Source organism: Loxodonta africana, chromosome 5 (assembly GCF_030014295.1).
Source record: "Loxodonta africana isolate mLoxAfr1 chromosome 5, mLoxAfr1.hap2, whole genome shotgun sequence".
NCBI classification, from domain to species: domain Eukaryota; kingdom Metazoa; phylum Chordata; class Mammalia; order Proboscidea; family Elephantidae; genus Loxodonta; species Loxodonta africana.
In genome coordinates this window covers 34,790,987-34,815,848 of record NC_087346.1, presented here as the reverse complement: position 1 = coordinate 34,815,848, position 24,862 = coordinate 34,790,987, and the positions used below count along the sequence as shown (strand labels likewise).

Genomic DNA, 24,862 nt, shown 5'->3' with positions numbered 1-24,862 from the left:
GATTCTGACTCATAGTGACCCTATAGGACAGAGTAGAACTGCCCCACAGGGTTTCCAAGGCTGTAACCTTTACAGTAGACTGCCACATCTTTCTCCCCCAGAGCAGGCTGATGGGTTAGAACCACCAACCTCTCTGTTAACAGCCAAGAACTTAACCACTGTACCACCAAGGCTCCTTTGGCTTGACATTAAGCTCAATATAAAGTCACTATAATCTTGAAGCTAAAATGAATGGGTAACAATGGCATTTGGGAATACTGTAAATTCATCTCCAAATGTGGCTGAAGATTTGGAATAAAGTAGTGACAATGATTTTCATTTTAATAGCTCTTTTAAAGTGTTTGGGAGTCTGTGGGTGGCACAAATGATTAAATGCTTCATGACTAATCGAAAGGTTGTCAGTTCAAACCCACCCAGAGACACCTTGGAAGAAAGACCTTTCAACTGCTAATAAATTATTCCTCAGATGTGTAAACATATAAGCCATTCTGAGTTTGGGTTAAGTGTGATCTGTTTCTGAAAGGTCATAGCTATGAAAACTCTGTGGAGTAGTTCTACTCTGACACACATGGGGTCGCCATGAGCCAGAATCGACTTTAAAGCAACTGTTGTTATTTTATACTCTTCAATATAGCAGACCATATTTCCCATTGGCTTTAACAACCTTGAATATCTCTCTGGAGGCATTGTGAAGGTGCTACCTTATACTGTGAATAATTATTCAATGTTTTAAACTCAGTATTGAAAGTTTTTTTTTGCAACTTAAGCTTTTCTGGTTTGCAGTGTAAACATTCTTGTCTTTCTGTATTTGATACATTTTTACTTTGTCAAAAACTCACTAAAGGTCTTTTCTTTCTCTTACAGTCTGACAGCAATGCAAGTTTCCTCCGAGCTGCCAGAGCAGGCAATCTGGACAAAGTAGTGGAATATCTGAAGGGGGGCATAGACATCAACACCTGCAATCAGGTAGAGAGAGGCGTGGCACCTCTTACTTGTGTTATAAAATAAGAAATATTCATTATTTAGATTTATTCCCAGAACCCAAGGGCTTTCTTTCTTTGTCTCTATTAAATTTACTAAAATATCAGTAACTCAACTTTTTGAAACCCCATTTCTGCCCTCTTATCAATGTTTCAAGCATCAGATGTTTTGTATCTAGACCTAATATGGTTGGCAAAGTAGATAAATCAAAAATAGCCATTGAATGTCAATTTTGTCTACGAAACATTCCGGGCCACTCCTTCCAGGAATATTGACTGAAAACGGTGTTTTACTTATCATTTTTTGAAAACTGGTTACCCAGACCCTGGCTTCTTCTCTTCTCTGCCTTCTACTCATGGGTTACAATTTGGGATAGAGAAAAAATAAGAGGATGTAATTAAATTATTCTCCTTTAAAAAAAAAAAAATGACTCAGAATGAGCAGAAGTTGAAACTGCTGGATAAATGAAACGTTTGGATTATTCATTGACCATGTGCCTTCGTCAAGGATTTTAGAGGATGCTCTACATTTAGGCTATTATTCAAGTCTCACTCTCTTTGGTCCCATGAATGGTGGAGATTTTCGTGACACTTTGAGGACTAAGGTGTGCCTGACCCAAGCCATGATATTTTCAGTCCCCGCATATGCATACAAAAGCTGGACAATGAATAAATCTTTGTAATCTGCCTCTACATATCTTATCTTATTTTTATTACAAAAGCTTTTAATCTGATGTTTTTGTGTTCTTTTGAATAAGTCATTTGAATTTTAGATATATTTATTACTTTAAAATAGAGCATCCAAACTCCCATACGGATATATAAACTTATTCCATAAAATACGTACGAGGTTGAATATGATTTTATAATTTTAGCATGTTAACTTAATTTCTTTAAGTATAGTAAATACATTTCCCAAATTTTAACATCGATTTATTACATTTCTTAATCGACAATATGTTAGAGAATAGGCAATAAAAATATTAGTTCATTTAGGTAGAATTATAAGTAACCTCGAAAAAGGAAACTTAGTAAAGCTAGCCTATGTTTAAGCCAACTCTACTTCACCCCGTGGAAACCCTTGGCGGCATAGCGGTTAAGTGCTGTGGCTGCTAACCAAAAGGTTGGCAGTTCGAAACCGCCAGATGCTCCTTAAAAACTCTACGGGGCAATTCTACTCTGTCCTATAGGATCACTATGAGTCGGAATTGACTCTACTGTGGTGGGTTTTCTACTTCACCCTAAAAAAAAAAAAAATTTTTTAACAAATGAATTAATTGCAATGAAAGTTCTTAGGGTTATCTTAGAATGAATAATTTCTCAGTAGCAAAATACATAGCCCTTATCTGGCTTGTGTACCAATTTCCTGAGTTACCACAAAAAGTTTTTTAACAGCCTAACATATTTTTCTTGTAGTGCCGGTTATCCACTAAACATGTCATTATACAAGGGAAGAGAATTTTTTTTTCTGTAGAAGGCAAAGTGAAGTAAAAAAAAAAAAAAAACCCAAAACACAGAATTTAGAGCCCAAAGGCTCAAGTTCAAGTTCCACCTCCACTTTTGACAAGTCATTTCAATTCAGAGAGTGGCATTTTTCAAATTTCTAAAACAGGATAATAATTCATTGAATGCTTACATTGCTAGGTTGCAGTGTAAATGAAATTATGAAATATAGAGTAGCTCTCTAATGCACACATGTCCTAATTGCTATTACTGTGAATAATTCTCTAAGTATCAGAAGAATTAAAATTGACCTTCCCACAAAAAATGAAATTGGCTCTCCTTAATGACCTGAACTTACAACTTATAAAGTAAGTGTTGTTGTCTTGTGTAGGTTCTTTATCTTTGTTACTCAAAAGCGTGTATTAATTAAATAGCTATAAGGGAAATTGATAACTAACGTTAACAGTGACTATGCATTGGTCTTTGCACTGGGGGTCCTACATGCCATGTTTCATCAGACAGCACAGACTAATTGCTGTGAGGTAGGCATTAGCTGTAGTTTATAAACGCAGAAACTGAGTTTGCAGGCAGCTAAGGAATGTTCTCAGGCTCACACAAATCTGTCTCTCTCCCCTGCTCAGCAGATGTTGGAGGCTACCCTCCAAAGTATACATTGCGATGTCCTTTATCTTGAAATCAAATTTTATTTTTAATCAACATTGTTACAATTAAAAGGATCATATTCATTCTTAGATTAACATAGTTGTTGTTGCTGGCTCATGTCAAGTTGACCTTCGACTCATGGTGATCCCATGAAAAATGGGATTGGACTGTTGTGATTCACAGGGTTTTCACTGGCCGATTTTTCAGAAGTCGGTCACTAGGTCTTTCTTCCTAGTTCATCTTAGTCTGGAAGCTTTGCTAAAACCTGCTCAGCATCACAGCATCAGGCAAACCTCCACTGATAGCCGGGTAGTAGCTGCGTGTAAGGTGCTCTGGCAGAGAATCAGCCTGGGACTCCTGCATGGAAGGCAAGAATTCTACCATTAAATCACAACTTCCCCCCTTAGATTAACATACTACCCACTGCTATCGAGTAAACTCTGACTCATAGTGACCCTATAGGACAGAGTAGAACTGGCCCATAGGATTTCCAAGGCTGTAAATCTTTACAGAAGCAGGGCTGCCACATTTTTCTCCCAAGGAGCCGCTGGTGGGTTCAAACCACCGACTTTTCGGTTAACAGCCAAGTGCTTTAACCACTGCACCACCAGAGCTCCTGATTAACATACTAGGTAGTTAAATGTACTTTTAATTCAAAGAGTAAGGGTTACTCCTAAAAGGCAAATAAAATATAGAACAGAAAATAAATTCCAAATACCCAGGAGGGCAGAAAAGGGAAGTGTTCAGTGAAAGTATTGCTAATTCTAAATATTTAATACTCAAAGTTAATTTGGCATGAGAAAGAATAGAAGAAGTGTGCTTTATTTTGCTTCTAAGCCTGAATTTCTGGAGAGCGTTATGACATGTAACATAGAAACAGGACTTTCTGTACCCTGTAGAATTTCTCAATGAAAATCAATCTGGGCTGTACCAGCTTTCCAAAAATATCACATGTGTTGGCGTGCTAAGATTTCTTAAACTGAAATTTGGATCTTTTTTTTCTTTATAAAATTGATCTCATAACTACCATGAGAATTTTGAAATTAAACCTAAAAATACTGCTTGGCTTCTAATCATTTAGAGTATGGGAAGAATTAATAAATTTGGCACAAGGAAAAAAAAACTTTCATTTTTTATTTTCCTTTTCCAAAAGGTTGCTAATCTGGCCACTAAATTTCATTCTCTTTAAGTGATTATAATATTAATTTATTTTATTTTATAATCTCTTGTACATTCAGAAAAGAGAATAAATCTTAACGTTCTCTCCCTATTTTGGAAATTCATAAATACGTACACTCCTCTTATCTATTTAATTCATAAGTACATACACTCCTTTAGTATTGTCCATGATCTAATACTGTTATAAGCAATGTTAACATCCAGACTTCAAAAATAGACTCTATAACCTTTTCATAAACATTTATAGCTAGTTATAAGTCAATAAAAGCCCTTAGAAGATTCCACCATGCATAAAATGTATTGGTTCTACTGCAGTGGCTTCGCAATGAAGGGCTATCATTTATTTTTTATTGGACATAATCTTAGATGTGACACAAACGATTAATGATTCTTAAAATGTGCTGATATTTGGTCTTGACCTTTTACTGCTAAGGTATAAAGTGCAGAATTATCAGTGAGATCCTATGTTTCCTTTATCAAAAACAGAAGGCAAGGTCAAAGCACCGTTTTCAAAATAATATGAATGTTCCTAAAATACCAGGCTTTTGTTAGTAAGAAGGTACATCCAAGGATGGCTTTAGCATATGCTCACATGGTGTGACTCAGAACATAAAGCATTTTTGAATGTCATCTAAAAAATGTGGGTACTGGAATCCAAATTCTCGTCTTTTTCATTTAACAGTTAACGGATTACGAGCTGAGTGGCCCCAGCCAATTCATTTCCTAGGCCTCAGTTTCCTCAACTGTAAAATAGTGAGCATATCAATACTTAAATCATAGGATTATAGTGATGACTAAATGAGATGTTTGCAAAAGGTTTAGGAGAGCAAGCTCTCAATAGACATTAAAGTGATAATCCATATTATAATAATGTAATCTTTTGATACTGATTCTTAACCTAAACTTTTGCAAAAGTAACATAGTAATATCGTCGCTTGTGTCCTCAAATAGGAAAGGCCACATTTAGTAGCAATTTGGTAACAGTTACTGTTTATCTGTACTGCACTGAACTAAAATTTTTTTTCTGGAACTCAGATCTTTTTACAAATGTCATTTGGATCCATCTGGTTTGTACTTCTCTTTAAAAATGCAGAAACAATTTCATTAGCCTGGGACTTTGTAAAAGTCAAAGGAATAGCAGAGAACTGAATTCATGGAATTATTAAAATATGGATGGATCTTGGCTGAAAGTAAAGAATACCAGAAAGATGTTTACCTGTGTTTTATTGACTATGAAAGGCATTTGACTTTGTGGATCATAAAAAATTATGGGTAACATTTTGAAGAATGGGAATTCCAGAACAGTTAATTGTGCTCATGAGGAACCTGTATATAGATCAAGAGGCAGTCACTCAAAAAGAACTAGGGGATACTGAGTGGTTTGAAGTCAGAAAAGGTGTGCATCAATGTTGTATCCTTCTACCATATTTATTGAATCTGTATTCTGAACAAATAATCTGAGAAGCCTGACTACATGAAGAAGAACGGGGCATCAGGATTGGAGGAAGACTCATCAACAACCTATGATATGCAGATAACATAACCTTGCTTGCTGAAAGTTCAGAGGACTTGAAGCACAAATACTATAGCCTTCAGTATGGATTCCAGCTCAGTATTAAGAACTCAAAAATGCCAACAACTAGACCAATGAGCAATGTCATGATAAACGGAGAAAACATTCAAGTTGTGAAGGATTTCATTTTACTTGGGTCCACAATCAATGCCTATGGAAAGAGCAGTCAAGAAATCAAATGAAGTATTTCATTGGGCAAATCTGCTGCAAAAGACCTCTTTAAAGTATTAAAAAGCAAAGATATCACTTTGAGGACTAAGGCCGGCCTGACCCAAGTCATCATATTTTTCAATCACCTCATATGCATGCAAAAGCTGGACAATGAATAAGAATTGATGCCTTTGAATTATGGTGTTGGCGAAGAATATTGAATTATACCATGTGCTGCCAGAAGAACAAACAAATCTGTCTTGGAAGTACAGTCAGAATGCTACTTAGAAGCAAGGATGGCAAGACATGTTTTGGACATGTTATCAAGAGGAATCAGTCCCTGGAAAAGGACATCATGCTTGGTAAAGTACAGGGCCAATGAAAAAAAGGAAGACCCTTAATGAGATGGATTGGCACAGTGGCTACAACAATGGGCTCAAACATAGCAATGATTGTGAGGATGGGGCAGGACTGGGCAGTGTTTTGTTCTGTTGTACATAGGGTCTCTATGAGTTGGAACCACCTCAATGGCACTAACAACAGCAAAATTTTGCGTACTGAGAGTTTTCAATTTCATTGTTGATAATAGTTCAATGTGCAGTTATTGGAAACTTTTAACCAACTACTTTTCCGTATCTTTGAGTAGTTTTGCCTCTATTTGCGTCTGTACAGATTTATGAGGATGCTTGAAATGTGACTCATACTTGATTTTTACAATGCCAGGGGGTAGGTAGCTTCATGCAAGCTATTTTTGTGACTCTTGTCTTCTTAAGCACTCTGTTGCAGTGATTTAGACTAAAACAGAACAACTTATATCCTGAGAACTGTCTTGAATGCTCTCTTCTGTCACTAAAAGACATCAGTTTCAATACCTGATTCCCAGGTTGCCACTCAGCTCTCCCTAAGTCATCTCAGAATCATAAGCCCAGCGTTTTTTTCTGCCAAACCTGAACTCAGGCTTACCTTTGTTCACCCATTCATTCAAAAATTTATTGCACGCTTACTATGGAAGACACTATTCTAGGAATGGAGGTAGAGCAGAGAACAAAGCAAGCAAAAATCCTGCTTTTACGGAGCTTACAATCTAAGAGGAAAGAGACAATCACTAAGGCAAAAAGTAAAATACGTGGAATGTGAATAGGTAGTAAATGGTAGAAAAATACAGCAGGAGAGAAGGATGGGATTGGAATGGGAGCCACAGGTAATTTTAGATAGAATGGCCAGAAGAAGACCTGAGGAAGTGAGCAGGTAAGCTATGAGCTATTAGGAGGAAGTACCTTTTTGAAAGCTTTGTTATTGTAAGCTGGCATTGAGTCAGCTTCTGACTTTTGGCAACCCCATGCACAACAGAAAAAAAGCTGCCTGGTTCATGGTTGTAGGTCTTTGTGATCCATAGGGTTTTTATTGGCTGATTTTCAGAAGTAGATTGCCAGGCCTTTCTTCCTAGTCTTAGTCTGGAAGCTCCATGAAACCTGCTTAGCAGGTTTACTGAGAGATGGATGGTGGCTGCACATGAGGTCCCTTGGCTAGGAATTGAACCTGGGAATTGAACCCTGGTCTCCCAAGTGGAAAGTAAGAATTCTACCGCTGAGCCACTGATGAGAAATCCTTAAGCTGGAAGCATGCCTGGCATGTTCAATAACCAGCAAGGAGACCAGCGTGGCTGGAGTGCTATGAGTGAGGGCAAGAGTAGTAGGTCAGGGGAGAGCAGAAGCCAGGGGTCAGGTCATGTGAGACCTTGTAGGATACTTTAGAAATCTTGGTTTTAATTCTGCACAAGACGAGAAGTGATTAGAGAGGTTTTAGCAGGGAAATGACATAAACTGACTTGCCTTTCAGAAGTAACACTCAGATTGAAAAGGAGCAATGGCAGAAGCAGGGAATGCTTTTGTAATACTGTAGGTGAGAGCTGAGATGTTTTACACCAGGCCCCGGCAGGGGAGATGGTAAGAAATGGTTGGATTCTGGATATATTTCCAAGATAGAGCTGATGGATTTGATGTAAGGTGATAGTAAAAGGGAGGAGTCCGGTATGATGGTTGGGGTCACAATGGGAAGAAAGAGAGTTGAAGGTTCATTAACTGATATGGGTAAGATTGTGTGAAAAGTGGGTTTGGAAGAATAACCTGGGAGGTCAGTTGAGTAAGGTAGTTGGATATATGAATCTGGAGTTCGGGGGAGAGGTTTTGGCCAGAGATACGAGTTTTGACGCTATCAGTGTATTAAAAAAAAGCTCCTGTCCAGTCTATTTCCACTCATGGTGACGCTGCATATGTCAGAGTAGAGTTGTGCCCCAATGGGTTTTTCAGTAGCTGATTTTTCAGAAGTAGATCACCAGGCCTTTCTTCCAAGGCACTTCTGGGTAGACTTGAACATCCAGCCTTTCCCTTAGCAGCTAAGTGCATTAACTGCACCACCCAGTGACTTGCTGTGACTGTATAGGTGATACTTAAAACCATGAAACTGGATGAGTCTTGTGGAAAACAGAAGAGGTCCCAGGACTGAGCCTTAAGACACTCCAACCTTTAGAGTCAGGGATAGGAACAAGAGCCAGTCAAGTGACTGGGGAACAATGTGCAGAGAAGTAGGAGGCAAACCTGGACAGTCTGTTTTAGAAGCCAAGTTTAAAAAAAAAAAATGATTTTTCATGTACAATATATGATCAATTCTGTAAAGTGCTGTTGATAGATCAAGTAAGCTGAGAAGCTGACCAAGAGGTTTCTAATGTGGTGGTAACGGGGTGACTTGATGAAAGCAATCTCAGTGGAGTATAGGGTGAAAGCCTGACTGGCATTCATTCAATAGACGGTGGGAGGACTGACTATTCCTTCAAGGATTTTTCTATAAAGGGAAGAAGATAGCAGGCAAGGTAGCTGGAAGAAGGCATAGGATCAGGAGAGTTTTTTTTTTTTAAAGATGAAAGAAATAACATTATTGTACCACTGATGGGAGAAAATTCCAGCAAAGATGGGAAAATGAGTGTTGCAAGAGAGATTAGAGAATTGCTGAATGATATCTTTGAGTAGCCCTATGGATGGATTGTGTCCTCCAAAATATGTGTTGGATTCTCAACCCCTATAACTGTGGAGTAATCCCATTTGGGAAAAAGTTTTTTTTTCTTTGTTATATTAGTGAGGCCAAATCAATGTAGGGTGTGTCCCTATTACTTCTGAGTCATAAAAAGAGCAGCATAGACACAGGGACAAGCAAGTATAAATGGGGTGTGTGGAAGCAGGGGTAGATGCCACGTATAAACTATCATGGAACTGAAGAAGGGCAGGGCTACAGAAGCTTAGACAGAGATCTTCCCCCAGAGGCCACAGAGGGTCTTCCCCTATAGCTGGTGCCCTGAATTCAGACTTCTAGCCTCCTGAACTGTGAGAAAATAAATGTCTGTTCCTTAAAGCCACCCACTTGAGGTATTTCTGTTACAGCAGCATTAGGAAACTAAGCCAAGTAGACAAGAGGAGATGGGGCTGATACACAAGAGGAGGAGTTAATCTTTGCATAAACCAAACCAATCCTGTTGCCATCGAGTCGATTCTGACTCATAGCGACCCTGTAGAATAGAGTAGAACTGCCCCATAGGGTTTCCAAGGAGCTGCTGGTGGATTTGAACTGCTGACGTTTTGGTTAGTAGCCGAATGCTTAACTACTGCACCACCAGGGCTCTGCTTGGAGTATGTGTAATTCAGGAAAAGGAGGCAAAGCAGAGTATATTGGTGAAGGAGCAGGAAGAAGTAGGGGTATGGTGCTGAGAGCTAGATCTGGGCTGGAAGTTCTCTCTGATTGCTTCTATTTTTTCAATGAAATATGAGTCAAGGTCATCAGCTGAGAGTGAGGATGGGAGAGGAGGTGATGAAGGTTTGAGGAGCTAAAAAAAAAGGTGTGAAATAATCATCTAGGAGAGTGGGAGAGATTGTGATTAAGAAAAACAGATTATGATTGCCAGGCAGCGTTAAGGGCCCACTTAAGCATTATGCCCAGGAATTTAAAGTGAGACCAGTTAATATGGCTGTGTGTGTTCTTCTGCAGCAGCATTCTGGCATGGGGTCAGGTGGAGAGTTATATATAGCAGGGGTGTGGTTTAGCTAAACATGTGTGGTAAAGCTAGAGAAACGCAAGGAAACTGAGGACAAACACAAGCAAATGCCTGAAAGGGTAATAGACATCCACGGAACTTAGGCTGAGTGAAGAGAGAAGTGGGTGAAGTAAAAAGGAGAATAGACTCAAAGTGTCAGGAGTTGAAGGATTGTTGAAGTTGGACGAATAAATTGCTAAGACAAAAAATGATGGTTGGATTATACACTGCTGGTGGGAATGTAAAATGGTACAACCACTTTGGAAATCTATTTGGCGTTATCTTAAACAGTTAGAAATAGAACTACCATACAACCCAGAAGTCCCACTCCTTGGAATATACCCTAGAGAAATAAGAGCCATCACACAAACAGATATATGCACACCCATGTTTATTGCAGCTCTGTTTACAATAGCAAAAAGCTGGAAGCAACCAAGGTGTCCATCAATAGATGAATGGTTAAATAAATTGTGGTATATTCACACAATAGAATACTACGCATCGATAAAGAACAGTGACGAATCTGTGAAACATTTCATAACATGGAGGAACCTGGAAGGCATTATGCTGAGCAAAATTAGTCAGAGGCAAAAGGACAAATATTGTATAAGACCACTATTATAAGATCTTGAGAAATAGTATAAACTGAGAAGAACACATACTTTTGTGGTTACGAGGGGGGGAGGGAGGGAGGGTGGGAGAGGGTTTTTTACTGATTAATTAGTAGATAAGAACTGCTTTAGGTGAAGGGAAGGACAATACTCAATACATGGAAGGTCAGCTCAACTGGACTGGACTGGACCAAAAGCGAAGAAGTTTCCGGGATAAACTGAATACTTCAAAGGTCAGCGGAGCAAGGGCAGGGGTTTGGGGACTATGGCTTAAGGGGACTTCTAAGTCAATTGGCAAAATAATTCTATTATGAAAACATTCTGCATCCCACTTTGAAATGTGGCGTCTGGGGTCTTAAATGCTAACAAGCGTCCATCTAAGATGCATCAATTGGTCTCAATCCACCTTGATCAAAGGAGAATGAAGAACACCAAGGTCACACGATAACTAAGAGCCCAAGAGACAGAAAGGGCCACATGAACTAAAGACTTACATCATCCTTAGACCAGAAGAACTAGATGGTGCCTGGCTACAACCAATGACTGCCCTGGCAGGGAGCACAACAGAGAACCCCTGAGGGAGCAGGAGATCAGTGGGATGCAGACCCCAAATTCTCACAAAAAGACCAGACTTAATGGTCTGACTGAGACTAGAGGAATCCCGGCGGTCATGGTCCCTAAACCTTGTGTTGGCCCAGGACAGGAACCATTCCCGAAGACAACTCATCAGACATGAAAGGGACTGGACAGTGGGTAGGAGAGAGATGCTGATGAAGAGTGAGCTAATTATATCAGGTGGACACTTGAGACTGTGTTGGCATCTCCTGTCTGGAGGGGGGATGGGAGGATAGAGAGAGTTGGAAGCTGGCAAAATTGTCACGAAAGGAGAGACTGGAAGGGCTGACTCATTAGGGGGAGAGCAAGTGGGAGAATGGAGTAAGGTGTATATAAACTTATATGTGACAGTCTGACTTGATTTGTAAACGTTCACTTGAAGCTCAATAAAAGTTAATAAAAAAAAAATGATGGTTGGAGAGTTGGATGCTTGAAATTGAAATCCTAGAGGAGGGTTGTAATAATTGAAAATGACAAGATCTAGAGTATGATGAGGAAACCCTGATGGTGTAGTGGTTAAGAGTTATGGCTGCTAACCAAAAGGCCCACAGTTCAAATCAACCAGGTGCTTCTTGGAAACCGTATGGGGAAGTTCTACTCTGTCCTTTAGGGTTTCTGTGAGTGGGAATAGACTCAACAGCCACAGGTTTGGTCTGGTCTTTTTGGTAGAGTATGATGATGGAAGTGAGTCACTGAGGTAGAGAAAAGGACAAATCATTAGTGCAGAGAAAGCTAAGAACCCAAAATTCCAGAGTTTTGGCAGAATCACCTATGTATAATATTGGAGAAAGGGTCAGGAAACCAGAAGCCAAAAGGCTAATGACACATGGAGACTTAGAAATGAGAAGGAGATAAAATAGTTTGGAAAGGTAATGAGGGACAAGGAGCATAAGACGGCTCCACCAAGTCTAGTGAGGAAGTAATTATTCATCACTTGAGTTAACTGGAGGGAAACTGAGTTTCAGTTGGACTAAGAAGATCAAGGATACAGGGATTTAGGATACAGAGAGATTGATTGAAAAGAGAGTGAGGATACAGAGATACTACTAATGACTACACCCATATATTCTAGAGGACTTAGTATAAGAGTTTCAGGAAATGAAAGGCAGAGTCAGAAAAGGGTATATACAGACTCATACAGGGGTTACATTTGGAGGAATGAGGGCTGACCTGGTGATTGGCATAAACAGATGATCCCAGGCAAATGGTGGTGGTGAGGTTGTGGGTGTTGGCTGGAGGAAGAGGTGCCAAAAAATAAACTCACTGTCATCAAGTCGATCCCGACTCGTAGTGACTCTACAGGACAGAGGAGAGTTTCCACATAGAGTTTCCAAGGCTATAAATCTTTACGGAAGCAAACTGCCACATCTTTTTCCCACAGAGCCGCTGGTGGTTTCGAACTTCCAACCTTTCAGTTAGCAGCCGAGCGCTTTAACCACACTCCAGGAGGAAGAGATGGGGGAGAGTTTATCCAGGATCCTATAGAGTTGGAGTCTTCCCTTGACTTCTGCTGTTAAAAGCAATAGAGGAAAGATCTTAATCTAAGTGTGTAGTCAACACAACTCCTCAGGTAGACACTATAACCAAGCACAGGCAGTAGGTGAGATGAGACATAGCTGCCATTTCTGCTTAAACCATTTCTCCTTGTTTATTTTCTTTGCTTTATTAAAAATCACCCAGCACTTCTCCAGTAACTAAGGTTTTTGCTCATTCATATTCTACCATTATTTCCTTTGTTGACGACTTATTATAATTCTTTCTTCCTTCTATAAAATGTTTTTCAGTCATTTCTCATCCCTCACCAGCCCCCAGAAATTTCTCTCTTCTCTCTCTCTCTCTCTCTCTCTGTGTGGATGTGTTGATTGTAAAGGAGCAACTCAAATCCTATTATTTCATTCTTTTCAAAGATCTTTTGATGGTCTGGTCTCTCTGGGAGTAAACAGTAGAATAGAAAAAGGAAATCTTGTTTTCAAATGGTGAGTTCTTCTAATTAAGGCTTCCCATTCTTAGAAATGAAGGACATAGACGTGGAGAAGGGGATTACAGAGTTTGGTATTAGAGTGGTTGTGATCATCATGAAAGGCACGAAGAAGGGCATGCTCAGGAGCTACCTACCTGTTAACAAACCTGTATATAATGATGTGGGCGATTGCTTTTTGTCCCATACTCAGATCCTTTCCAGCCTCTTCCCTCAGAAATGAAAGACCTTCAGGGTAGCATAAAAGTCCAAAACACAGAAGAATAAGAGTACATAAGAGTGCCTCTTGGAGTAAGGAATCCCCGCAAGTGGGGGAAGATGTCCTCACTAAAAAGAAGAAAATTCTTTTCAGTCTGGAGTCTCTGAGCTTGAGTAGGTTTGCGAAGTCATTCTGGAGTGATTGAAGAATGTTATTGCCCTTGGGAAAGAGGTTTATTAGAGAACTTGAGGTGTGAATTTTCCTTTGAGGGATGAGGGAAAGGCAGCAATAGTGCTCATGGGAGGAAAGGAAGGAAGTAGGGCTAGAAGCAATTTATAAGGGAGTTGAGAATATATTTTCTCATGCAAAGCAAACAATAGGGTTTCCTCAAGAGATTTGTTATTCGAGTTCCTTTGGAATTATTAGTTTGGACACCAAGGAAGGGGTGGTCATTACAGCCTTGTTTAGCAACTTCTTTTAGTGAGATTTTTGCATCTCTAAAGAAGGCTCTAGATTCTTATTGACCAATTGCACCCATAGCTAACAATTTAGCAATATGTAGAAAAAAATGCAAGCCTCATAAACTGGGAACCTGGAACATTAGCAACACAGAAGAATGAGGGGGTTTAAAAAGAAGGGTACACGTACAAACATGTTTGAAATTAAATTAGAAGTGACAGAAACTAGCACCAATTTACATGAGCCCACTCACAAAGAATTGTTAATAAACTAGAATTTTAGCCTCAGTGTTGTACAGCAATCTGTTGGGAGGAATAAGATCTAGGATTGGCACATACTTTTTAAGTCTACAATAATATTTGATAAATTAATGATTGGATGATCACTGGACGTGGGCCAGCCATTTAAATCATTCTGAGTCTCAATTTGTCCATTCATAAAGTGGGCAATAATACCTATGCTATGAAATAACACCAAAAAAAATTAAAAAGAAGAAACACAAATTTGTTGCCATTGAGTCAATTCTGACTCATGGAGCCCCCAAGCATTATAGAGTAGAACAGTTCCATAGGGTTTTCTTGGTTGTTACCTTTATGGATCATCTTGCCAAGCCTTTCTTCTCTAGCTCTGCTCAGTAGATTTGAACCGCCAGCCTTCAGGTTAATAGTCAAAGCCAAACTGTGCCACCCAGGGATAGTTACGTTTTATTTTTTGCCTACTCTGTGAGTCAGAGTCAACTTGAAGGTAGCGGGTTTATGTGGAACCCTGGTGGTGCAGTGGTTAAGAGCTCAGCTGCTAACCAGAAGGCCGGCGGATTGGATCCACCAGCTTGTCCTTGGAAAACCTATGGGACAGTTCTAATTTGTCCTGTAGGGTTGCTATGAATTGGAATTGACTCGATGGCAACGGGTTTGTTTTTTTTTTTTATGTTCTCATCATAAGGATTCCTGGTGGCCATAGTGGTTAAGAGCTTGGCTGCTAACTAAAAGGTCAGTGGTTCCAATCCACCAGCTGCTCCTCAGCAGAAGCATGTGGCAGTCTGCTTCCATAAGGATTACAGCCTCGGAATGAGCTTCTTGGGTCAAGTAGACACTTGAGACTATGTTGGCATCTCCTATCTGGAGGGGAGATGAGAGGGCAGATGGGGTCAGAAGCTGGCAGAATGGACACGAAAAAAGAAAGTGGAGGGATGGAGCGGGCTGTCTCATTAGGGGGAAAGCAATTAGGAGTATATAGCAAGGTGTATATACATTTTTCATGAGAGACTGACTTGATTTGTAAACTTTCACTTAAAGCACAATAAAACTAAAAAAAAAAAAAAAATTACAGCCTTGGAAACCCTATGGGTTAGTTCTACCCCACCATATAGAGTCACAATGAGTTGGAATCCAGTTGACAATGTTTTTTTATGTGCTCATCATTGTATCAAAAAAAAAAAAAAAAATTTTTTTTTCATCATTGTATCTATGTACCTCTAATATTCACAACACATTGTCTACTTCAGATGGAGACTGTTGAGGGCCCAAATGATGCATGTGAAAACACATTATGCACGCTCACTCAGGAGACCAAATTATGGCCCTCACATTTGCAGCTAAATAGAATTTGATTAACAAAAGTTGGGCTTACAAATTATAATTTCACTCAAACTAGAGTAACTGGAAAGACAAATTCTGGCTAAGTACTAACAAGTTTGTTCCTTCCTACTTTGTTGAAAATCTCTTAATCAAAATTGTTATCATTTCTTTTAGAATTTATTATGCTGTGGGACAGTAAAGATTTTAATATTTATTAAGATTCCAGTCAACTTTCTTAAGCAGTCATCCTGCTCTCTAGATGAAATGGACTAAGTTTTATCAGAATATGTTTGCAAACCATCTCTTCAGGTAGTATTTCTTCTACTTAGTGAAGGAGGCTTTTCTGGACCCCTGAGAATACATCTGTGAACCTTAGTTTGAGAAATACTGCATTAAAACTGTCAAGCTAATCTAGGACATCCATTTTAATTGATTCCTTGGAAATGACACAATTACAAACATGACCAAGAACAAGAAATGACACAATGATAATTAAAAGGTGTTATTCAGATGACCCAGAATATGCTTCTGCTATTTTTAAATTTTTTTAGAGCAGCACCCAAATGAAATGTAAAATTTAAAAATTCCCATGGAATTCTGAAATCTAAAAGAATACATCCAAGGATCCAAGGCTTAGAAAGGCCATTTTAGAACAAGTGCTTCTCCCATGGTCTAATTTCCTCTTATTCACTTTAATATTAACTGGATTTATTCTCAGAGAGTGAACTGTTCCTGATCATGTTTCCAAAGACTGGAGATGGACATATTTGTACTTGACTTGTCCACGTACTATTCACATTTATTGACTAAGTGAAGCATAGAGTAACTGCATGAATTAAACAAACTCCTGTTTACATTCATGAGGCACATGCTATTCTTAGCTTACCCGTCGTACAAGCATTTTTTTAAGCACCCTTTTTCCTGTGTCAGGCACTCTATTAGGTGTAGAGGTTACCAAGATGAATAAGATTTGATTCTTACCCATGAGAAGCCTTGATAAATAGGAAACACAAACACATTAGTAAAAAGGACCAAGTTTTATGATTGTTCCGAGGATCTAGTGACTAAGTCAGTTTGTCTGTTCTAAATTAACCTGAAATTGATACTGAATGCAATTTAAAGAAATTATTTTACTATGATGAAACACAGAGGGATGGTGTGCTATTTGAAAGACTCTTACAGGCAAACCTTTTTGTGTTTAATGGCTCCCTCCTCTCTCTCCTTTTGGAATCCAGCATGCCAAGTTTGGCTTATTTTAATTAATATCTTTAAAAATGGGGAGATTTGAAGTTACTCTGATTCTCTCATTCAGATTTTTATGTGAATACCTTGAAATGTAGCTTTGGTTTCTACGAAAGTATTTGGCATACAGTAAATGTTCAATAAATATTTTAATGTGTGAATAATTGATAACAAGTTATTAATACTAATCTATATAAACGATCCTTAAACCAAATAAACTATCCCCAGTCTATATAAATTTAAAAACTATATAAATTTTAGAACTCTGTATCATGTTTTTCATCTGAGTTTAATACTTTGTCCAAAAATATTTCCTCACTTGTATCTCAGAATTATAATCCTCAGTTAGGAGCATTATGGTACACAGTGGAATTAACTGTGGAACTTTTTCAGTCATATTCTCCCTTCTTGCTTCCTTCCTTTGAGATACTGGCACCCTTTTCCTCTCTCGCCCTATGGCCTTCTGTGGCATGTCTATGTTGTCTGTCCCACTAAAGAGCTCTCTTGTTTCATTGGAAAAAAGATTAGTAGTTGATTCTGATACGTACTCCTTCCCCTGCTTGCCAGCCCTGGTGAATTCTGGGCAAATCCAGGTTTTTAATGCCTTCTTTTTAAGATAGATTGATTGAAATATTAAATTAGTCAGTGGTAAAAATACAAAGACACAACCTAGTCTTTTGGATAGCGTACTAATTTTCTCCTGGAGAAGGACATCATGCTTGGCAGAGTACAGGGTCAGCGGAAAAGAGGAAGACCCTCAACGAGGTGGATTGACACAGTGGCTGCAACAATAACCTCAAGCATAACAATGATCGCAAGGATGGCTCAGGATCGGGCAGTGTTTTGTTCTGTTGTGCATAGGGTTGCTATGTGTCGGAACCAATGGCACCTAACAACAACAGCAACAACTAATTTTCTTGGGTGGCCATAACAAAATACCACAAACTAGGTGGCTTATAAACCAGGAACTTTGTCTCTCAGTTCTCTCAATCAGAGGGTAAGCCATGTTGAGTCCTTCTGAGGGAGAGTCTGTTCTATGCCTCTCTCCTAGCTTCTGGTAGCGCCAGGGATTTCTTAGTTTTCAGGTGCAGTGTCATATGGTGCCCTCCGTCTCCGTCATTGTGTCTTTTCTCCTCTTTTATAAGGACACCAGTCATAGGATGAGGACCCTACCTACTCCACTAGGACCACCTGTTAACCTAACTAAGAACATTTTTGAAGACCCCATTTCCAATCACGGTCGCATTTATAGGCACGAAGGTTAGGACTTCAATATATCTTCTTTTGGAGGGCACAATCCAAACCACAACAGATAGTATCTTTAAAAACATCTGCAAATTATACTCTCATTACCTGTCATCCGATTATAGGACCATAGAATTTTATAACTTGAAGAGACTTAAAGGATCAATCAATCTAATCCCTTTCCTCCACTTTTGCTTTTTAATTAACAGGAGCCAGGCTTGGCATGGATAAGATACTGTAACATCCTAGGATTGATTGTGATGTTCTTTTCTAATTTTGACACATTTGAACATTATAAGTCTAGAGATTTTAAAGAAATAAGTTTTCTCCTTAAGTGCTGATTGCTGTCAAAGAGACTGAGGTATTTCCTTTTCCACAGAATACCAAATAGAACTAGTGAGAAATTAAGTTCTAAGGAAAGTGAATGGGATTATAATGCATAGTCTATAGACTTTTTTAATTGTGGAGGTTAAGAGTGCAGCTTCTCAGCTGGAACCACTAGGAAGCTCATAATTCATAATGTTCATTTGAGGGTTAAATGAGTCAATGCTATTAAGAGCTTAGAGCAGGGCCTGGCACTTAAGAGTAGACGCTAATAAGCTTTAGCTATTATTTTTAATAATTTGCCACTGATACTAAATTTAATATATAAATCTCTTTAAACCATGACTGTTATAATAAGTAGCTCAAATAATTTTTATCTTCTTTGAGCTTTATATAAATGTTTTGCTTTAACACATGTTAAGTCAAATAACCCACTGCAGTCACTTTAACACATATTAAGTCAAATAATTCATTGCTGTTGAGCTGATTTCAACTCATAGCAACCCTACAGGACAGAGTAGATTTGCCCCATAGGGTCTCCAAGGCTGTAATCTTTATGGAAGCAGCCTGCCATATCTTCCTTATAAGTCAAATACTAAAGATATTATTTATCTATAATTACTCATAAAAATTAATTTAATCAAAGAAATAAAAGCATGTGAAAACAACATTTAAACTAGGAGAGTTAAAACACCCAGTAGTAAAATAGCAACTTTCTGAATTACTGACAAGTGTGACTACCAATGGACCTGGTTCCTTCTATCCATTTGCTTCTTAGATTTCGTTAGAATTCAAAGTACTCTATAAAGTAAATCATTTCTGCATAAATTAATAATATCCCTGATAAACATTCTTTGTTGGACTTAAAAAACGCTTAATTCACCCTCATCACATATAAGCAAATCTCTATGATAGAACATAGACAGGAGTGTGGAAGGAGAGAGTTAAGAACATGAATTTATTAATTCTCACTTCTAACAGGCAAACAGTAATTTCTTATGTTTGTATATTGTTTCATAGATTCCAAATAACATTAACATACATCATTTTAGCTATTCTTTAAAGTAACTATCTGAAGTAAGCAGAGTGAGAAATGACCCTTTTTTACTATTGAAGAAACTTTAAATCATATTTTTAGTAGGGGGGAGACAGGATAGGAACTCAGAATTTCTGCTGCCTGATGTGTGCAGTCCCCACTATAACATACTACTTCTCAGAACCCCAAATGTGTATGTGGTTTAACAGTGATCAGCCAATATTCTCTAAATGGAGAATTCTTGTTCATCTGATTGTCACTCTTCATATTTGCATCACAGCACTTGTCTCAAATGGGAACTATTTTAAATGCAGAAAATTAAAATAAGAATACTGTCATAGCTATTCTTAAACATCCATCCTTTTTTCTTAAAAGTGTCTTTGTGAGTACCAACTTTCTACTTATTTGGTCTGAAAGGGCACCTAGTTTCCTGTAGATGTCCTCATGTCTTAGATCTTGCCTGATCTTCTTTAGTTGCAAGCAGTGTTTTTAAATCACTTTTGAATGCTGTTCACAAGGAGAAATACTTTTTACTTGGCAACCCAGAATACGTACACATACATGCACACAGGTGTGTGGGAGTGTATGAAAAAATTTTCAACAACAAAAAATCCAAGACTTCTTATTCACATTGCACTCAATTTTTTTTAACTTATCTTTTACATTTTGAAATATACTGGTTGGCAATACAGTAAGTTAATTTTATGACTCATAGGTTCCTATGAGTCGGAATCGACTCAACAGTAGTGGGTTTGGTTTGGTTTATGTACATCATGACCTATGGTTTAGAACTCAATTATTTTGGAAATCATGAGTTTATAAATTAGGCAGAACTGAGTTTGAATTTTTGCTCTTATTAGTGGTGAGGATCTTTGAGGCAAATTAGCTACTAAGACTATTGGTGTCTTCATTTGTAAAATTAAATTATATAATACAATCCTTGATTCAATATGTAAAATTTACAAGTATAATGTAGCGTAGTACAGTATTGTATTATATTGTATTAATTATATAATTATAAAAGTGTTATCTATACCAATTTTCTAATTCTTTCATTCATCAAGTATTTATTTCTCAGCACACACAACCTCTTCATTCACTCTCGGTCTTAGTAAAATACACCACTCTTTCTTCCCCCAGGTTAACTCATCATTATATTTAGATAAAAGGTTACATGGTCAATTTTATTCTACCTCTTACACATCTGTTCAAAATAAAAAAAAAAATACTGTTTAAATTACTCTACCATTCCCTATTTTTTTTTTTTTTTTGTGATTGTATGATAAAAATATCTGATGGAGCTAGAGAGAGGAGAAAGACCAGGGGCCAAAAAAGGGGAGCTACCATCCAAGGGCACTAGATTGGACTCTACTATGAAAGAAATGGAGACCCAGAAATGGACTATATAATCTCCTCAAAGCATTACTGTTCTATGCTTTTTCCCTATGACATTACTGGTGAACCACCAAATTCCAAGTCACAGTGTAGATATATTAAGATTGATGAAGCCTTAGCAAACACCTTACTAAAAACTCGTCATGTGGGAATTTAAAAGAAAGCCTTGAAGATTTGAAAATAACTCACTAATAAAACAAGTTTCCTCATGAGTTTGGGTTGCCCATACTTTGACTTAGTTTCTTAAATAAAGAAAAAACTTTTGGAGACCAGCCAAGGACACAGGCAACTCAGTTGATTTGTGCCTGGCAAAGATAGCGCATGGCTTGCTTTTCCTGATCTTCATACCAACTAAATGAAGCTTTAATTTTCTGACAGTGAGTGCTCTTAGTGCAGCCAACATGGAAGAGCTGGGAAAGGTGGAGGGAGATAGATTATGACGGGCGTAAGGACTGGGAATGGATGGGAACTATGTAAATGGATTATTTTTGTTTTGAGTTTGTTTCTTCATTTTATAGATCAATTCCTTTGCCAACACTAATTAAACTAATGGCAGAGTGAAATTGTAAATAATATTTCATAATTGCTTGCATCTCTATTTATGGGCATGTAGATCCTCCTGAGAAGAGCTCTTGGTTTAGGGGTGTCTCTGACACAAGTACTCCATCCAGGGTTGAGGGCAGGGAAAGTCAGGTTTCACTTTTCCTTCCCTATTTTGATATGCCCATTTGATCTCTTCTCATCCTTCTAGTCATTTTCAGCAGCTCATCTTTTAGTTGGTTTATTCTAAATATTTAAAGTTTAGTTCAGCTGAAGACATTAATAAGCTAGTTGTACTTTTTGATATGCTTAAGATGTAGACTAAACCAAAAAACCAGTTGCCTTCAAGCTGATTCCAATTCATAGTGACTCCATCTGTGTTAGAGTAGAAGAGTACTCCATAAGGTTTTCAGTGGCCGGTTTTTTCAGAAGTAGGTCACTTGGCCTTTTTTCCAAGGCTCTCTGGGTGGACTTGAACCTTCAACATTTTGATTAGCAGCCTAGATCGTTAATTGTTTGCACCACTGAAGGACTTCAGGAAATAGACTGGGAATACTTAATTCAGTATGTAAAATTCACAAAGCAAGGTGACCAGAGACTTGGAAATAAAATCATAGGTAAGTATGTGAATGCATAATTTATTTTCAATTGTTTAATAATAAATAGTTACGGGCACCTTGAGCTCAGAAGCTATGTTTGCTTCTCACTTAGCAGTTCTGAGGACTTAGGGGCCTAGCAAATACTTGCTGATTAACTAATAAGTTTGTATTGATTATAAATTAGTTCTAAGAAGCAAAACAGCTCAATGGATTATGGTACAAGCATTTAAGTGTCATATAAGCTTAGCTGTACGTTCTTGAATCGGTTCCTCAAATTTTCCAAATGGACTACTCTGCAGCTTTTCTGAATGTGTCAGAAATGTTAACACTGGAATGGCTCTATAAAAAATTTCATTGGCTATTTGTTCTACCTGGAGTTCCATCTGCTGGTTTTATGTTATAAAAAACCAGTAAATGAGTAAAATATCTCATAAAATCAACAAGAGAAATAGCTAATAAAATCTATTGTAAAAGCTGATTGTAAACAACATGTTATAACCTTGCTTTATGAAGATTTGATAGAGGTTATAAACAAAAAAGATAACTGTCTTTTAAGATTGATTTATGTCAACACTTTTGTATCAAAATAGCATTAAGGCTTTATTTTTTACCTAATTGCTATATTAAGCAGTTTTAATGGAATTATATCAAAATAGCATTATTCCAACATCATAGCATCTAAGGTGATACCTTGCCTGGGAGGTATCTGCAAAGATGACTTATTTATATTTAAGTCCAATATCTTGCTCATAATGATATCTCAATGAATATTTGTTGATTGACGTTAAAGACTTAAGTTCATACTATTTTAGCGTTCATACTATTTTATCAACATTGTTGCTGTTGTGTTTGTGTGCCAGTGAGTCGATTCTGACTCATAGCAACCCTATATGACAGAGTAGAACTGCCCCATAACTTAAAACCAGTATCAAGGGCTTATCAGCAGTAATCTGCTTTGATATGTTCCCATTTAGAGTGAAGTACATATGAAATTGATAAATATTTAAACCATTGCTAGAAATGAGTCCACACCTTGGTATAGTTTCCTGTTGTCTTAATGTTAAAATTCTTCCTTCATATATTTACATTTCAATAGGAGTCCACTCAATAGCATGTATCTGGGCTACAAACATGATCATGTAACACATCAATGTCATGTCTTTTGCTTCTAAATTTATGAGGAATATCAAAATTATCTTGGATATCTGACTCCAGAATCATAATGAGATCATTCTATTTTTCAATTTCAATCCAATAGCTAAAACCAGCTGTATTATAAGAATAAACCCAAACTGACTCACTTGGGTGGAATTGATTCCGACTCATAGCAACCCCATTTTTTATTTTTTTTTTCATAGCAACCCCATAGGGTTTCCAAGGCTATAAATTTCTACAGAAGCAGACTGCCACATCTTTCTCCCAAGAAGCCACTGGAGGGTTTGAATTGTCATCCTTCCAGTTAGTGCCATTTCAGGAGGTAGCATATGATCAGGAACCTCTGGTACCAAAGGAGGAAGTCCAAGCTGCACTAAAGGGATTGAGGAGAAACAAGGCTCCAGGAATTGACAGAACACTGGCTGAGATGTTTCAACAAACAAATGAAGCACTGGGAGTGCTCCCATGTCTATGCCAGGAAATTTGGAAGACAGCTACCTGGCCAAATCACTGGAAGAGATACATATTTATGCCTATTCCCAAGAAAGGTGATCCAACCAAATGTGAAAGTTATCGAACAATATCATTAATATCACACCCAAGTAAAATTTTGCTGAAGATCATTCAAAAGTGGCTGCAGCAGTATATCAACTGGGAACTGCCAGAAATTCAAGCTGGATTCAAAAGAAGGCATGGAGCCAGGGGTATCATTGCTGATGTCAGATGAATACTGACTGAAAACAGAGAATACCAGAAAGAAGCTTACCTGTGTTTTATTGACTATGCAAAGGCATTCGACTGTGTGGATCATAACAAATTATGGATAACATTTTGAAGAATGGAAATTCCAGAACACTTAATTGTGCTTATGTGGAACCTGTACATGATCAAGAGGCAGTTACTCTAACAAAACTAGGAGATACTGCGTGGTTTAAAGTCAGGAAAGGTGGACCTCAGGGTTTTACTCTTTCACCATACTTATTCAATCTGTATGCTGAGCAAATAATCCAAGAATCTGGACTATATGAAGAAGAATGGGGCATCAGGATTGGAGGAAGACTCATTAACAACCTGCAATATGCAGATGACACAACCTTGCTTGCTGAAAGTGAAGAGGACTTGAAGCAATTACTGATGAAGATCAAAGACCACAGCCTTCAGTATGGATTATACCTCAACATAAAGAAAACAAAAATCCTCACAAATGGACCAATAATGTCATCATGATAAACAGAGAAAAGATTGAAGCTCTCAAGGATTTCATTTTACTTGGATCCACAATCAATACCCATGGAAGCAGCAGTCAAGAAATCAAAAGATGCATTGCATTGGATAAATGCACTGCAAAAGACATCTTTAAAGTGTTGAAAACCAAAGATGTCACCCTGAAGACTAAGGTGCACCTGACCCAAGCCATGGTGTTTTCAGTCACCTGATATACATGCAAAAGCTGAATGATGAATAAGGAAGTTGGAAGAAGAATTGACGCCTTTAAATTGTGGTGTTGGTGAAGAATATTGAATATACCATGGACTGCCAAAAGAATGAACTAATCAGTCTTGGAAAAGGTACAACCAGGATGTTCCTTAGAAGCAAGGATGGTGAGACTACGTCTCACATACTTTGGACATGTTATCAGGAGGGATCAGTCCCTGAAGAAGGACATCATGCTTGGTAAAGTGGAGGGTCAGCAGAAAAAGAGCAGGACCCTCAACAAGATGGATTGACACAGTGGCTGCATCAGTGAGCTCAAAAGCATAACCACAATTGTGAGGATGGCACAGGACAGGGCAGTGTTTCGTTCTGTTGTACATAGGG

General features: G+C 38.0%; 1 protein-coding gene across 1 annotated transcript in view; it reads left to right on the top strand.

Annotated features, from left to right (window-relative positions):
• Window positions 1-241: 241 nt before the first annotated feature.
• The window catches only part of ANK2 (ankyrin 2), a 240,754-nt gene continuing 216,133 nt past the window's right edge, over window positions 242-24,862 (top strand). Inside the window, exons 1-2 of the mRNA XM_064286268.1 lie at window positions 242-259; window positions 865-966. Coding sequence (XP_064142338.1) covers window positions 242-259; window positions 865-966 — 120 coding nt within the window. The remainder of the gene's footprint in view (window positions 260-864; window positions 967-24,862) is intronic.